Below are 17,557 nucleotides of genomic sequence, written 5' to 3'. Positions count from 1 at the left end.
CTTTTACATTGTACGCAGTTCTGCGTATGGGTAACATTTTGATTCAATTTTGCTGTTTGGTCGTTAACGGGGAATTTTACCTACTGCTACAATGCGTACTGGACTTAAGTATGTAATGTATTACAATTACAGTCCATGTGTCATCTCTTTTGGCAAGTGATATTTTCAGAATCATTATTCTGAATTAAAATACTTCTGTTGAAAATATAGTATTATACCTAAAAAAAACAAAAAAGCAATACAGTTCATCTGAATAGAAGCCTACTTACTTTAAAACACTGTCCTTTCAGCTATGTATTTTTGATATTGTATCTTTTTGTGTTCACTGAAAAATGGACAAGGGTTGGAACGGGCCAAAATAAAAATAATTAGATTATCGTCACGCGCGTTTAACCGTCACAATTTTATGGGGTAGGATTTTTGATTGCTGACTGTAACAATAATGTACTGCTGTAAGAGAATAAGTGCAGTACTGTAGGAGGTTACATCTTACCTCCAACTCATTTTCCAGTTTGATCACTTTAGCTTTCAGCTGGTTTTCTGTGGAAACATACAGAGAATGTAAAAGGGTTGAAGTAATGCAGAGACCTCCAACATCAGAAGAGTAAGGGTCTCTGCCATGCTTATTTTTAGTAGTTGGCTTTTAATGTAATGCTAGAAATGTCATTTATCCTATGGTGGTTTCATAGACCCTAATTAGCATGTATCTTAACGTAATATTACTATTCAACAGTAATGCAAATGGGTCACACAAAAGGATTTTTAAAATGTTCAAAATGATTATTAAGGTTTTGTGATTTTTATTTATTTTTTAACAAAAAAAGGTTTTTATATGACTTGGCTCTCTCACCTATTGTTGCTTGTTCTTCACCAGCTTTTTCTACTTCTTCTACAGCCATATCCACTTCCTGGGCTTTCATCTTAAAGAAAAAAAAAAACTTAAATGTGCTAAATTAAATAAAATAGTCAGCATCTTTGCACCACACATTCCAAAAGTATCTTTAATCCTTGCCAACAAATAACATATTTTTTATTTAACCAGCACAGTACCGTTAAGATACAAATCTCACTTTTCAAGGGGGTCCAAGTTTTTGTGAGCTTGTTCACACAGGAAGCCTAATATTTTTCTTCAGAATTTGCAGAAGCTTATTTATGTATCATAAGTATCACTAGTACCAGCCTTATAAAAGTGTAATGTAAAACAACACCATTATCAGTAGAGCAACCACCTCAAGAAAGTTAGTGAAGTCTGAATGGTGAAGGCATATTCATAATGTTTCCAGCTTACAGTAAAGACGCAAAGATTATTATTATTATTATTATTATTATTATTATTATTATTATTATTATTATTATACGTTTGTGTCCATTCAAATCAGCTTTGACAAGATGGTTTTGAATTTAAATGTAAAAATGTTTAAATAACTGCAATAGCAATATTCCCTCTAGGCTCCAATGCCACTGCTGTCTGGAAGTACTATAACTGAAAATTGACTACAGCTTATCAAACACTAATACAAGGTTGTTGAGAAAATACAAAGTGTAGTAATGCCAAATGTCACACCTTCATTAAAGCTTGGGTGATTCTGAAAAGCTGAATGAGCTTGTCTTGGTCACTTTCTTTCAGGTCATTGCTCTCAACCTGCAAACAAAAACATGGTTATAAGCTTTAAAGTTCCTGGTTTTTGACAAATTCACTACTCTATGTACAAATAAAACTAGAACATTTATGATTCTGACAACACTAATCAAATCTTATTTACAAAAAAAAAAAACTTGCTTTCCTGGATAGGTCCTTGAAAATATGATGGTTACTTGATTTGATATCTGAAGCTGCAATGTGTTTCAAGACAAATTAATAAAAATACATATGAGGGTTATGTCTTTGTTGAAGAGAGTAACAGTACCTCAGAAAGGGAGAGAAGAAGCTTATCTGCAAGCCTTTCCTGACCAGACAAGGCATCTGGATCAACTTTCATTAGCTGACCCCAATCAAGATTGGGTGGCATCTTCAAGCTTCTGGGTGGTTTGAATCTAAGAAAAAAAGAAGAAAAAAAAAACATCGTTAAAGTGTAGCTAACTCAATTCCCTCGCGTTCCATTGGCTCTATACTTTACATCATACACATCAAATTATATTGATCTGTATGATTAGGGAGGAAACAATAAGCTTACCCAATTGACTAGATATAACATTTGTCAACAAACTGAGATCGGGATATGGGAACACGATCACTTCAAAGCAGTGCAGTGCACCAGAGGCAACAGCCGCTAAAGACAGAGATAGAGAATGAATAAATAAATAAATAAATAAATAAATAAATACTACGTCGCCAGAGCAAACGCCCTACATCTGTGAAGAATTTCCAATGATAAATACATCAGCAATCGAGACTGCCCCGACCATATAGGGGCTGTTGTGGGCATGTATGCTTCAGACGCATTTAAAAAAAAAAAATAAATAAGTTCATTAGAACCACAATTTCCAACTGCACACGTTTCCTAGTACTGATACAGCATCAACATTCACTCAGCGTCATTTCACATACCTGCCATTTTCAAAAAGCAGAAAGATAGTACTTTTTAATAGCCACTTGCATTACTTAAACTAATAATAGTTACTTAAACAATTAACGTAAAGCCTGTGCTAATTTTGTCAAATATAACACAATATACCACCGCCTAAGTCAACGTTCTTGCGAACCCCACGATAGCAGAAAACGGTCATACATATTATCCACCCTACCACGTTTGTTTTATTGACACTAGTACGTACAGCATAAAAAATAAATAAATAAAAACTTACATAGTACATTTGTCGTTTTTGCTGTTTTAACATCGAAAATGGCCCTTGTTCTATAGGCCTGCATTTATAATTTGAGCATATTTATTTTACATTTTCGTACTTACACTTAAGCCTGAAACTCCATCTGTCAATATACTCCTGCTAAGTCCCAGCTTCTACCTTGTTGCTGCTAGGCTACCGCTCAAACAGTCAAGGGATAAAAAAGAAAGGCAAACTACTTTACGGTAGCAATAAAACCCCACATCTCGCGGTATTACTAGGTACCAATGAATGCGTCCTTTCTGCATCTAAAAGCCTGCCTACAGACAACTGCCGGTGGAGTGTAAATAAATATCAGGGGACAGTAAGTAATTTTAGTTATCTGCTCATGCACATCGGTAGAATATAGCGAATATTTGGCCTGCTGTGCAGCAGTTGATCATTTCTAAGCGCTCCCTTGTGACATCATGGTCTAGTTAGGTGAAGGGAAGTTTCCGCAACGACCAGGGTGATAATTCAAAGATCTATATTATAAAATAACGGGTAGCATAATATAGATATACTTTCTCACTGAGTGAGGATGTGAAACAGAACTGCTTCTATTACTATTCTGATATGGGCAATTTGTTGCAGCTAATTCCCATTGGGAAAAACTACAGCAAATTTGCCAATCCCCAGCCACACCCCGGAAATGAAGTAAGATAATTCAGTTACCTGAATCCTGACAGTCACACTGAAATGCATAGGGTTGGATAAGTGTGATTTTTTTTCTTCAGTATTTATCAGCAAAACATGTTTAAAAGGTAAGGATTTAATTGCTGCAAAAGGCGAAAGTGTCGACATTTGAAATGATGTACCAGTGGTTGAGAATTGGTTTCTGGAATTGAGTGGTAGAAAAATTCGATTATGCTGATAGCCCAGCCGCAGCCGAGTTACGCGGCATGTGTTGTTATCTCAAGATTCCCAGTTAATTTGGGTTGCTTCTTTTTGGACCGGGCCTTCATTACACAAATAAAGTAGTTTAGTGTCATATAAAAACTTACTGCATCTTATATTTGCAGGAAGACTGACTTGTTTATTGTGCTTTTTGACAGAAAACGCGGAATATTGTCGTTGCTTCATCACACAGCAAAAATAATTAACGATTCTGTCATGTCCGGTCACTTTCTAACTCCATATTGTTATTTCTATACACACTTAACACTGTGACATTTGGGTAGTGTGTGTGTGTGTGTGTGTGTGTGTGTGTGTGTGTGTGTGTGTGTGTGTGTTTGCATATTTGCTCTTTTTTCAAAATTACACTGCCAGCAGCATACCAATACTGCACACCGAGACGTTTTTATTATTATTATTATTATTTATTATTATTATTATTATTATTATTATTATTATTATTATTATTTTTTTGTTTTATTTTTGTTAAACAATTGCTGTTATTGGTTCATCTACACAGATAGTATATGTAACACCTTAAGCATTTCATTTTTTATTGGGTTTGAAAACCTTGCTTTAACTTATGTACTATACTGGTATAGGGGGCCAGCCCTACTGTCATTCATTTGCTTGAGGGGTCAATCTTATGATTGAGTGTTTATGAATGAAATCTAGAAAATGTACCAAGTTCAAAATAGGCCATCTGAACATTTTAAATACCTACATTCAAGGCTTGTAGAGGGAGAGGTGAACTGTGACAGGTGGTACATTTCTGAAATACAATTTAGTTTTAATAAGCAAGTCCCTGCTTAATATAAGTTATTAGCATGATTAGGTGACACAGAAAAACATTCTAAAGCCTCAACCTTAATTAGAAACACTTCCTCAAGAGCCATGCATGATCAGTGGTATCAAATGCCTTGGTCAGATCTATAAAAAGACTTGCCCCTCTTGTATAAAGGCCTTAACCGTGGCACCATACAAATCATCAGGGACCTTTAAAAGAGCAGGAGTTGGTGAATGGTGAGAAAACAGATTGACAGTTATTGAAGATGATGACTTTTAAATAAATTATACATTTGAGCACTTGTCAGTGTATCCAGAATCTTTGATAAAACAGGAATTAAAATTGGCCAATAGCCTAGGTTCAGGTAGTTCCGTTTTGTTTTACAATCAACGTAATGATAAGCCCATACAGTATTTTGTTTAAACAAGTAAAGGTGTTTGCGTTGCCAAGGCATACCGTTCTAAAACCTACAGACTAGGTGTTACCAAAAGGCTCAGTATTGTCTACCGTACAATATGTCTTCTTTATTTTTTATGGTGTCTATATCTTTTTTGCTATTTTAAATTAGGTCTAACAACCCATGACCTCTCTGGCAGAAGATGGCAGAAATGACCTGGAAGGAGGTAGTCCTGGTGGTTGGTGTGGTTGTGGCATGTTACTGGAACAGCTTGTTCTGCGGATTTGTTTTTGACGATGTCTCCGCTATTCTGGATAACAAAGACCTGCGACCCTCTACGCCACTGAAAAACCTGTTCCACAATGATTTCTGGGGGACCCCTATGACAGAGGTACATTATCTTTTTCTCACAATCACATTATTATGTCTAAATGAGGAAAATAGTGCCGCAAAGATAAGATAGCTACAACGTCGTATTAAACAGAACATTTCGATGATGTTTCCGATTTGTGTAAATTGGCAGCTAACCAAGACGGTACTAGAGAAATACCAAAATAAACTTGATAAATTCAGTGACAACCATTTTTCAGTTCAGAAGAGATTGCATTTACAAAGTTTTTTAGCATTTCTAAATGTACCCCTAATGAGTGTTTTATAGTTATGAGTGAACATAACACATGCGTCCTAACCCATTTCAGATTTTTTAAGAACAAAAGTTGAGATTACATTGTTAATTGTTGAGGATTAATGAAAAACAGTTTAACAGCTCGGATGTGAACCAGGCAAAGATATTCCCATGCACTGTATTTATTGAACAGCCTCACCCATATTAATCTTTGTGCCATGTACATTTTTTCTTGTCCGTGCTAGATTTTGCATGTAGGTTATTGCAGTACTGAGTCAGTTAAATAATGATGAATCAAACTGTTCTTGCTTGTTCAGATTTCTAAACTATGTCAGTACTGGCAACTTAAAAAAACTGTCAATTGTCCCTACTCAGCATGAGCACATAGGCTAAATAGTACTGGCACAGTGAATAGAAGTGAAATTAGGTTTAGTTATACAACACAATTACAAAATATTCCTAGGTGTCTGTTTATTGTAGCTTTCAATGGACCATTATTTACTTTTACTTCTTTATCTTCTTGTATAGCAAGCTAACTCACTGAATGAACTGTATGTTCATACAATGATTGTACAATGAATGTGTACCTCACTGAACTTGCCTATGTGTGTCAGATTTACAGGTATGACATGAATGGTATATACTTGGCACATCAAGCAGTTCATAATAATAATAATAATAATAATAAAGCAGGTAAAATCTTTATTAAACAAAAAAAAAAAGATTGAATTGAGTTGTACTCCAGTGCTAACATGTTGGTTTATATTTTTCTTTTGAAGGAAAGGAGCCACAAGTCTTATCGACCTCTGACAGTCCTCACGTTTCGAATAAACTACGTATTCAGTGAGCTCAGTGCAAAGTCATACCATCTCCTGAACCTGGTTCTTCATGCAGTGGTCTGTTTAATATTCCTGCAGGTGTGCAGGCTTTTTTTGGACCAGAAGTCAAGCTTGGTAGCAGCCTTGCTTTTTGCTGTTCATCCGGTACACACAGAAGCAGTAAGTTTTCAAAGTGCTCATTGACTTAAACAGAAGGAATTTCATTCTTTTTTTGATCCAACAAATAAATTGTGTACAGCTTAAACTTCAGTGCTCCTAAAAACAGTGGTTAAGTCAGTAGATGCAATGCTTCTTTTCCACTGACACTGTCTCCTGGGTTGTTGACTTTGTCAATTACAGTGGGAACCACATTTTCTGATCCGTGCGCGGCGGAATACAGAACACCACCTGTTACGACTGTGATGCATGGCAGTAATTGTGCATTTTCTGAAAAATTGAGTCAGCTGCACTTCGTTATTCCATCCACCAGGTGGTAGAGGAAAGTATAAAATGCATTAATAAAACACCTGTAAGGAGCTGTGGACTTCTATTAAATGCTTTTGGAAGACAAAGCTTTAAACCCCTTTTTAGGGGGCAACTACAAGACAGTCAAGATAGTTTTTTTTTTTTTTTTTAAGTTTAGAAACAGCCACAAAATTCTCTGTCATTGTGTAAATGATGAATCGGAAGCAATAGGATTTATATATCATTTTATTTATTTTTTTAATTTGGAATCGCCAATTTTTTTTTCTTGTTTTCTCTCCAATTTGGCAAGCCCAATTATTTTTTTATTCCAACCCGGCTCACTGCTGCCACCCCTGCGCTGACTCAGGAGAGACGAAGACGGAACACACGTCCTCTGAAATGTGTGCTGTCAGCTGTCCACTTCTTTTCACTCTGCAGGCCTGCCATGCATCCACCTCAGAGCTACAGCATTAGAGGACCACGCAGCTCTGGGGAACTTGCAGGCAGGCCTGCAGGCGCCGGCCAGTCTACAGGGGCTGCTAGTGCACGGTGAACCGAGGACACACTGGCTGACCTAAGTCCTCCCCACCCAGGCGGCGCTTGGCCAATTGTGGACCGCCCCTATTGTACTCCCATTCACAGTGGGCAGTGGAATAATAGCCTGGACTCAAACCGGAGATCTCCAGGCTATAGAGCGTATTCTGCACTCCACGTGGAGTGCCTTTACCAGATGCTCCATTATAAATGTGAAATTTTGAGCATACATAAACACATGGATTTTGTGCAGTATAGGTGTTTACAAGGATGTATTTTTTGTTTCAGTTGTAGTCGAGAAAATAAAGACATTTTATGGCCTAAGCTAGAGACACATATCAGAGAAAGAAGTGTGACAGGACAAGAGCAGTCAGTGTAACAGTCAGAAAAGAGGGGCAGTACGTGAAAGTGATGGAATGTCTGGCTTCATACATAGAAAGTAGGTCGTCATTATGGTAAAGTATTTTCAGTAGCTCGTTGCTGGCTTCCCAACTTTTAGATATATTTATTACAGGAGCGAGTGTTTGAAAAATTAAATATTGGTCACATGGTTTCTGTGTAATATCATGTTTATTTATTTTTTATTTATTTATTTTATGTATTGCATAACAACATTATTGTAGAAACATAATAATTAACAAACATTTTAACTTCCATCAGCATTTGCTGATCATTGTTTATACTACATTTAACATTTTGTGTTCAGTTATGCAAGAATTAACAACAGAATTGTATTTTTTATTTTTATTTTTTTTATTAAAATACTAAAACTATAGATATATTTATTACAAAGCCTCCACTGTACATCCGTGCTCTGAAGGACAATATTAACGCACCTAGTGTGCAGTGGATTAACGCACGACTTTTTCGAATGACTGATGATAAATGACGGGACGGACCCATTGTGCAATGGCATTAAGTCTATGTTATTGTTTTTATTTGCTCTCAAACGTGTTATTTACATGTAAATGAATGTTGCAAGTGGAGGTCTTCTCTGTACGATTACATATCAGATGAAATTGTGTAGTTCATATCAACAAGCCTGAGCAACATGCCCAAACCAGTACGTTCAGGGTACCTGGGATAGTTGCACCAGTTAACCCCTCCTGTCAGTTGTGTGCCAGTGGAAACGGGACTACGTACAAAAGGAGATTAATATTGCAACATGTCAAAGAAGCAGATCTGGTTCCCTCAGTAATGTTGTACACCAGGAGAAGAAAATAAAATCAAACTAGTTGAAGAACCCAATAATTTGCCATAATATAATACGTTGTTTTTTACATTTATGTATTTCTAATGTTTAACCGGCAGAAACTCCATGTGACATGAGAGTTGTTGATATACAGGCATCGCGCACCATCTGATTCATTTTTAATTGTTTCCCACATTTGGTAGTCTGATTTCATTTCTATAGCCACTGTATAGTAATCCTCTGAAAAACTTTTTGGACATGAGGATTAATCATACTGTATCCAGTGCATTGATTTGATTAATGTGTTTAACATTATGTTAGTAACATTGAGTTTTTTATTAAACTGGATGAAATTGAGTTTCACAGACTGGTATTGTTGTGCAGAGAAACAAATGTTCAAAGCTTTATCACAAAGATGAGACCTGTAATCTACTGTGCAACTGACACACAGCAATATCTATTTATATGACTGTCAGCTAATACTCAGATTTGTCTTTAACAGAGCTGTATCTGTTTCTTACAATGTGAAGGAGAAGAGAGTCCAGTCAAACTGAATATTTAGGGTAATTGGGATTTTCTTTCTTTTAGGTTACTGGTGTAGTCGGTAGAGCTGAACTTTTATCATCTATATTTTTATTAGCTGCATTTCTGTCCTATACCAAATCCAAAGGCCCTGACAATTCAATTGGTAAGTGGTGTTATCAATTCATTATTACTAACATTTCTAATGTATTATTTGAGCTTGTGTAGTGTGGTGTTTGGTTTACCTGTTGAAGTAGAATGTGTTTGTGCAAGAAATACATTTCTTTTATTTTTATTCCACCTTTTTATTTTTTTATTGTGTACTTTAATTTTAAAATAGTTTTGTAGGCCTGTTTCAGTTTATAACAACAAAAACTAGAACAAACAACAAATAAGTTTAAACATGAAAATAAACATTACCAAGAAAAGCACTTATTTGCAGAATATGCATTTGCATTAAAATGCATTTTTAATATTATATGACAAATGGGATTCGCTTATTATTTAAATGCAACACCTTACTAGAACAATCAAAACTATTGTCATATTAGCTATAGCTACAGGGTGCATATAGATTACACACCAGTAGAACATTTTTTCCACTCGAGAGACTGTTTTCTCCTCGCACACTGTGCACTCTAGTCATCGCTTTGGTCTTTTTGTCATAATGCTTTAGTAATCTCTGTCGACAAGCTGTTCTTTTCTAAACTAACATTAGCCTGAATTTGTTTTCTTTTTTTGAACATATCTTATTGTTGTGTCACATGCAAAATGTGTTAATTGTTAGTGTGATTAAATATTGGTACATGTTTTACAATGGTTTTGATAGCCCTGCTGCTTTTGTCTATAATGTGTTGCAGGACACTCTTGAACAAGTTGGCTCACCTCTGCAGGTTTCAATGTAAAGACCTTGACAGAATGACAGAAATTACTTAAGTGACATTACTGTCATGAATTGAGTACATTTTCACAAAATTATATGAAACTTGATAGAAATTTGAATAGAACCAAGGTCGACAACAATCTAAAAGAAGTTGCACCACAATTGTCAGTAATTTAAAAAAATGAATTTGATGTTTTGCAGTTTGGACTCCCATAGCATTAACTGTGATTTTAGTTGCTGTTGCAACATTGTGCAAGGAGCAGGGGATAACTGTCATTGGAATATGCTGTGTCTATGAAGTATTTGTAGCTCAAGGGGTAAGCCTATCTTACATATTCTTAAAATATAGAAACATGTAATTGATTAACCACTTTCTGTTTTAAAACGTTTTTTATTAAGGTAGTTTTATAAAAACATTGTATGACAAGACAAAATGTACTTTAAAAGTGGTGCCATTTCTTCACTACTTTATTAGACATCATTGAGCTTGGTTTAATTCATCCTCAATCCAGAATCTATGCTTGATATCCAATAGGGGTGTGTATCTTCAGGTTCACAAATATACAACATATACCTTGATACATGCATTGTGATACAGCTATTCAAATGTGTAACAAAATGTTTGCTATTGCTTCGTTCTCTACTCCAATGAAAAACAATACTAGTCAACAACTTATTTCCATATAAGTGATCACATTGACATTCTTAGTTCTAAATTTTGTGTTTAAAATAATTGTACATTTATTAAATATTGTAGCATATTGAGAAAGACTTTAAAAAGTTTGTCAAATAATTTTGCCTATTAGTATCTATTTAACCGTTAATGGTTTTATAGTTATGGGCAAATATTATTGTTGAAAGATCAACTAGATACAGGTGATTGTATGGCCAGCTTTTTCTTATTTACCGTAAAAATTGTTTTATAGATTACACTGGCGTAAAAGTCGCTCCCCTCTTTTGAGACTTCAATTTTAGGGTAACGCCTTTTTTGAGTTTAAAAGATATTTTTTTACAATAATTTTTTTCTTACATGCGCAAAGAGATAAAGATACACAGCTTTAGTTTCGAAATAACCCTTGTTTGCAATATTATATTCCATGAATTTAGTGTTGTTTTTTGTTTATAGTTAAACTGCTAGAAACTATTCATTTTTCAAAATCAATTTAATAATTAACAGAGCATAAAATCAAGTTATATAGTGCACATCATATCTGTATTAAATTACCAGTGTTTTATTTTAGCTTATGAAGTACCCACACAAGTTCAAGAACATATATTATTTGTTTTACTGAACATTTCTTTCCAAAACCATACTTAGATAGCTCCTGCTGCATTGGCTTTTACAAATTTGTTGTATTAATTCAAATGTAACATTAAAAATATTAAAAAGTGCTGCTTCATAAATTGGGTCCATATCCTGGACGTCGCCGGTTCGGCTGACTGTGCACCAGCGACCCCTGTGGTCTGGCCGGGAGCCTGCAGGCTTGCCTGTAAGCTGCCCAGAGCTGCATTGTCTTCTGATGCTGTAGCTCTGAGATGGCTGCGTGGTGGGCATGCGGTGTGTAAAAGAAGCGGTCGGCTGATGACACACGCTTCGGAGGACAGCATCTGCTCGTCAGAAAAAAAACAAAATGCTTTCTACATCGGGCCATAAACATTTTCCTTCTATACGCTCGTTTTTCTTCGGACATTTGAAGTTTGTCTTGTTTCGTCTCCAGTCACATACTGTTTTTTTATAGTGTTGTGATTAACATGTATTTCGTCAAATTCAACAACACGCTATTTCAAACCTGTTATGTAGCTTTTTTTTTTCTTATTGTCTTACAAATCAGTGGCTCGGGAGGGTGAGAATAAGGAAATTCATAGAGACTGACAGCTATTATGTTAACGCTAAGTGAAGCAGTGAGGTTTTCGAGAGGTCTGTCAAAAGTCTGAAAGCTTACGCTCAACATTCAAAATGACTAAGGGTATTGAGAGTAAGAAATAACAATTTTAAATTAGAACAGTGGTTTTGTGTTTCTACCTAGCAACATGACCCGAATGCCGTAGTTCCTGAACAAATAAATCAGGTTGTTAACAGTTAAGTTTATAGGAGACATGACCGTGGCTGTAGTAATCCCATTGTGGCACTGGTGCAGTAGTTTAGACACACCGCCGCGTACATCGCACCGGTGCATTAGTCACTCCCCCCTTTTAAAGGGTCCTGCAAAAATGCCTAGAAAACCGACTTAATCAACATTTTTTTTTTTTACTGTAAAATGTTCTCCAATCTCTTCTTGGTAACACTTTTTCTCTCTTTTTTTTTTTATAGTTTACCTTGCCTCATCTGTGGGACACAGTGTTAAGGATTCTTCGAGGAAAAGATGGTCTTCCATATTCATTGCTACAGACTTTATTTAAGCTCATTGTTCTTATGTTTAGCACTTTACTGTTGGTCATTGTTAGGGTACAGGTTATTCAGTCGCAGCTACCTGTCTTTACCAGGTACATTTTAATCACGGTATTCCTTTTTAAACTGTTGTTTCTAGAGATCCCCACATAAACCAATTTCAACTTTAAAAGGTACAAAAAAAAAAATGCTCTATGTGAAACATTTTTTTTTTTGTGTTTGTTATACCAAGGCACTCTTGGCACATACCTAGTAGAAACGCCATAGTGATTAAGAACACACATCATCTGATAATGAGCAGATCAATAACACGTTGATAAATTATGATGCCAAGTCAGATGGTATAAAATTTTCCTTTAATTGGAAGTCATTATTAAACAGTTGTTAAACTGAAGTCATTCCAAAGCGATGATGCACGGAATCCCATTACTGACAATGCGAAATTCTCGGCTCAGTTCTTCAAAGGGTGCAAGTACTAGCATACTTACTATCTCAACTGGAATTCCCACCCGAGTGTAGTTCCTGCAGTTGCTAAGAGGCCAATGGTGAATGCTTGAAATGCCCAACTATTTTCCGGCAGTAGCTTTGAATGCTTGATTGTAATATTATGGGTTGGGTCCTTTGTCACAAGTATTTTAATAATCATTCTCTATTTTAGATTTGATAATCCTGCAGCAGTTAGCCAGACTCCTGTAAGGCAGCTCACGTTTAACTACCTTCTGCCCGTAAATGCTTGGCTGCTCCTGAACCCATCAGAGCTGTGTTGTGATTGGACAATGGGAACTATTCCACTGGTGGAGTCTTTATTGGATATCAGAAACCTTGTCACAGTCACCTTCTACTCTGTCTTGGGACTGATGGTGCATCACGGTGTCCGATATTCGGTGGACTCTTCCAAAACTGTCATTATGGTAAGGCTACAGTATACGAGAATGAAAAAAGAACCACCATAATTGAAATCATTTTCTAACTGTGTCTGATTTTTAAATGTATTCTCAAATGTAATCAAAATACTTACAAGTAGTTGACAACAGCAAACCGAAAGAATGAATAAAGAAAACAAGATTAGTCCAATGCACACTTCAGGAACCCTTTATACCTTTTACTGAAGTCCCTGCTTAGTAGAGTCTGAAAGCATTAGTTTAGTCTCACTTCCAAAAAAGGATATTGAAGCATAGTTCAGAAACTTGCATTCACAAGTTTAAATATCAGGTTAATGATTGCCACAAACAAAACCCACACATTTCTAGTTTGTAAATATTTCTTAATTTTACTGATTGTTCATGATGTATTTTATTTTATTAATTTACACAAGTCAATAATGTTAGAGCATGGCTGCCAGAAGTTTTAGCAAACAATAATGTACATGCTTTACCATGCAATGGTAAAATGGAAGCCCATATTTGTTTTAGTTGAATTATTTAAAATAAAATGTTATACCACTCATGAGGCAACATTTCCATAAAATGTTTGCCATGAAAAGTTATAACTCATAACGTACAGCACAGAAAATACATTGAATTGCAAAGCATACTGCTTGGCATTTAAAAACAAACACTGCTTACAAAACACAGATTTTCAATATACAAAACATTTTAAGGTGGAAGTAAATGTTGATCTACATTTCTTTCATGAGGATATTTTAATAGAAGAATTTCAGAAAGACTACAAAACACCAGATATGAAGAATGCAGTTTTCTACACCCAGCACACCTGTCAGAAGCTCCATACTACCGACTCTCTGTATTGTCTTGTAAAAAGTAATTACTGTGCAGTACCTTCAAAAGAGATAGGGGTAGCTGCAGTATTCTTTTTCATAGAAAATGTAAACATTTGTGGCTTAAACAAAAAAAACATAAAACATGGCATAGGGCATTCAAATAAAATAGGATAAATAACTAGGTAAGGTAAGCAATGCATTAGTCTGAAATGTATTTATTAATTACTGACTTGTAAACCTATACAAATCACTACTAATTAAAAATATCAGTACCGATAGTTGTATACCCCTTCAGGTTCCGCTGCATTTCTGTACTTCACTGCAGTGATGTCATAACCTACATTGCAAGAATAAATGCTCCTTATTTTAATATCGTCCTTTACAAACTAACTAGTGCAACATCATGGTTAAAACAAAATTGTTTGTATGTTTTTTTTTCTCGTAAGCATTCGTGGTATAAACAAGATTTACAGTGCCGGGAAAGTTTGTGAACCCCAAAGATAATTATGTAAATTCCATAGTTTTACTATGATAGCCTTCTTGAATCAAAACCAGTCTTTTTTTAAAAATATCCTGTAGGGTTTATATTAACCAATTCCATGTCTTTTGAAACAAAGTGATGTATGAATTAGACAAACAATAAGTAATTAAGATTCAGGATATTTGAAAAAGTGAACCCCTGGTTTTATCAGCTCAATTAAGGTGATAATTATTTAAACACCTGATTCTAATTAAGTAGATCTTCAGGGGTGAGTTTGGGAGGCCCCACCCTATATAAAGATCAGAAACTTTGTGAGTTTGGTCTTCACTATACAGGTGTGTGGAAACAAGTCATGCCACGATCAAAAGAAATCTCTGAGGACCTCAGAAAAACAATTATTGATGCTCATTAGTCTAGAAAGTGTTAGAAAACCATTTCTAAGGATTTGGGGCTCTACCAATCCACTGTCAGATCTACAAATGGAGAAAGTTCAAGACCATAGTCACTCTACCCAGGAGCGGTCGTCCTACCAAAATCTCTCCAAGAATAAACCGAAAAATCATCAAGGAGGTCACAAAGAACCCCAGAGTAACATCTAAGGATCTGCAGGCCACTCTCGCCTTGGCTAATGTGAGTGTTCATGACTCAACTATCAGAAAAAGACAAGAATGGTGTTCATGGAGGGATAGCCAGGAGGAAACCACTGCTCTTCTGAAGTTCGCCAAAGAGCACATAGATGATCCACAAGACTTATGGAACAATTTTCTCTGGATAGACAAGTCAATGGTAGAACTTTTTGGCCTCCATGAGAAATGTTATGTTTGGTGAAAACCAAACACTGCGTTCGAACAGAAGAACCTCAGCACAACTGTCAAGTATGGTGGTGGGACTGTGATGGTTTGGGGATGCTATGTTACCCAAGGACCTAGACGGCTTGCCATCATTGACACAATGATGAATTCTGCATTGTATCAGAAGATTCTAGAGGAGAATGTCAGGCCATCAGTCGTGAGCTGAAGCTGAACTGAAAGTGGGTCATGCAGCAAGACAATGATCCTAAACATGCAAGCAGATCTACAAAAGAATGGCTGCAGAAAAAGAAATTCCGCGTTTTAGAATGGCCAAGTCCGGACCTAAACCACGTCGAAATGTTGTGGCAGGACCTGAAGTGAGCTGTCCATGCAACGAAGCCCTCAAATGTCACAGAGCTGAAGCAGTTCTTTAAAGAGGAATGGACCAAAATTCCTCAAAACCGATATGAGAGACTGATCAACCGTTACAGGAAACACTTGGTGGAAGTCATTGCTGCTCAAGGGGGTGCCACTAGTTACTGAATGTACAGGTTCACATACTTTTTCACACATGGATATTGAATGAGGAATCATTTGTGGATAAATAAATGTTGGAAAAGTATCATGTTTTTGTTTCATTTGTTTAATCATGTTATCTTTATCTATTATTAGGACTTACATTAAGGTCTAATAACATTTTAGGGTTGAAATATGTGAAAATCTTAAGGGGTTCACAAACTTTTTCTCGGCACGGTATGTCATTGGTGGTAAGTGGGAGGGGAAGAATAACAAACTCGCCCGAAGACTCATTTAATATCGCCTCATCTGCCCAGGACACAAATACCATAATTTCAGGTTTTTAATTAGACATATGCTCTAGGGCTCAAAATTAACGGCAGCCATGGGGCATTTGGTGTGGGTGGCTGTATCAATTAATGCAATGCCCCTCAAAATGTCTGTTCATGGCCGTTATGACTGCAGTGTCCTTTCAGCTACAGCAACTGGGACACCTGTTTTAGGAAGTGTTTGGGTCCAAACAATAACAGGATTCCGTGATTTGCTTGATAAGCCAGTAAGGAAAAGAAAAAGCCGGCATATCACAGGTTGCGAGGGATGATGACAATCTGATTGAACACAAATACCTGGAAGTCCAGAGATGCTGTATTAATGCCAGCAGAATGTGGTAACCCGAGGTTCATGCAGCAATTGTGTGGTGACCAATGATTTATGCGCAGCAACTTGCCTAGTTACATGACAAGCTAGTAAAATCTCCTGTATCTTACCATATTGGGAAAACAGTAACTGTAGAATGGATTTTGTACTAAAGCAGGGTCAGCTGCTGCAGGGAAATTGAGTTTATTTCTCAAACATTCCATTTTAAGAACTGTGACAGCAGAACACATAAATAATTCGGACTGCAATTAGAAGGTGTACTGCGGCTTACTTGATTGCAGTAGAACAACTACCATTCACTAAAATTAGCTTTCAGAATGTGGTAATAAAAAGAGAATGCTTTGGAAATATCTAAAATATATGGTATTGTTTACTGTGGTGTACTTAATATCATAAATAACAGAACGAATTCAATGAAACTTGTTTTTCACTGAAACAGTAAATGGTTATATGTACAGAACAAAACATAAGAGCTGGCTGTGCTACCTGCTTTCAGACCAGGGCTCCGCTAACTTACACTGAGTATACAAGCTGCAGCATGCTATTTCCCATATTACAACTGTACACAATTAGAGGTGCTGTCACCAATTCATACACAACACAAGCAAAATATCTGATGTATAATGCTACAGTCATCGGCTACATAGTTTACCTATTCAACAGAATGAGGCAACAAACAAGTGAGTGCTAACATAAGTTACTGTTTTAGTATCTCTTTAGTGTCTTAACAAGTTCTTGTATTTTAAGCAGTTGAATATGGTGGCAACGAACTTGCTCCTAAAGTGGCATCCAATAATTGGATTTGGTGACCAATTTTGTTTTGCGTAGAGCCAGTGGCTCCTAAGGCAAAAATTGAGTCTGGAGCCATGGTTGACCAAAAAAAAAAATAGCCCTGCATTTTCTAAATAAATAGTTATTATTAACACTTTTTCTTTCTGTGGCCAATAATTTACTTCATATGTGAATCCTAAGCAAAATTAAACAACATCCTACACTTTGTCCTTGATTTTAGTTTAGTGGCCTTGGTGCCCTCTACAAATGTATTGAGATCTTTTTGGCCTTG

The 17,557-nt window shown here is 36.1% G+C and overlaps 2 protein-coding genes across 2 annotated transcripts in view; one reads left to right on the top strand and one right to left on the bottom strand.

Moving 5' to 3' along the window:
* Window positions 1-2,986, bottom strand: part of cep290 (centrosomal protein 290) — a 50,807-nt gene extending 47,821 nt beyond the window's left edge. The window contains 6 exon segments of the mRNA XM_041255220.1: window positions 494-540; window positions 851-920; window positions 1,565-1,642; window positions 1,908-2,034; window positions 2,175-2,270; window positions 2,910-2,986. Of these exon segments, the coding sequence (XP_041111154.1) occupies window positions 494-540; window positions 851-920; window positions 1,565-1,642; window positions 1,908-2,009 (297 nt within the window). The 5' untranslated portion in view covers window positions 2,010-2,034; window positions 2,175-2,270; window positions 2,910-2,986.
* A 241-nt stretch (window positions 2,987-3,227) lies between these two features.
* tmtc3 (transmembrane O-mannosyltransferase targeting cadherins 3) overlaps window positions 3,228-17,557 on the top strand; it is a 41,242-nt gene continuing 26,912 nt past the window's right edge. Inside the window, exons 1-7 of the mRNA XM_041253929.1 lie at window positions 3,228-3,587; window positions 5,073-5,292; window positions 6,306-6,524; window positions 9,124-9,223; window positions 10,142-10,257; window positions 12,252-12,424; window positions 12,988-13,240. Of these exons, the coding sequence (XP_041109863.1) occupies window positions 5,104-5,292; window positions 6,306-6,524; window positions 9,124-9,223; window positions 10,142-10,257; window positions 12,252-12,424; window positions 12,988-13,240 (1,050 nt within the window). The 5' untranslated portion in view covers window positions 3,228-3,587; window positions 5,073-5,103. The remainder of the gene's footprint in view (window positions 3,588-5,072; window positions 5,293-6,305; window positions 6,525-9,123; window positions 9,224-10,141; window positions 10,258-12,251; window positions 12,425-12,987; window positions 13,241-17,557) is intronic.

This window comes from Polyodon spathula, chromosome 7 (assembly GCF_017654505.1).
Source record: "Polyodon spathula isolate WHYD16114869_AA chromosome 7, ASM1765450v1, whole genome shotgun sequence".
Classification (NCBI taxonomy): Eukaryota; Metazoa; Chordata; class Actinopteri; order Acipenseriformes; family Polyodontidae; genus Polyodon; species Polyodon spathula.
The sequence above is the reverse complement of the archived record's forward strand: the minus strand, read 5'-3'. Positions and strand labels throughout refer to the sequence as shown.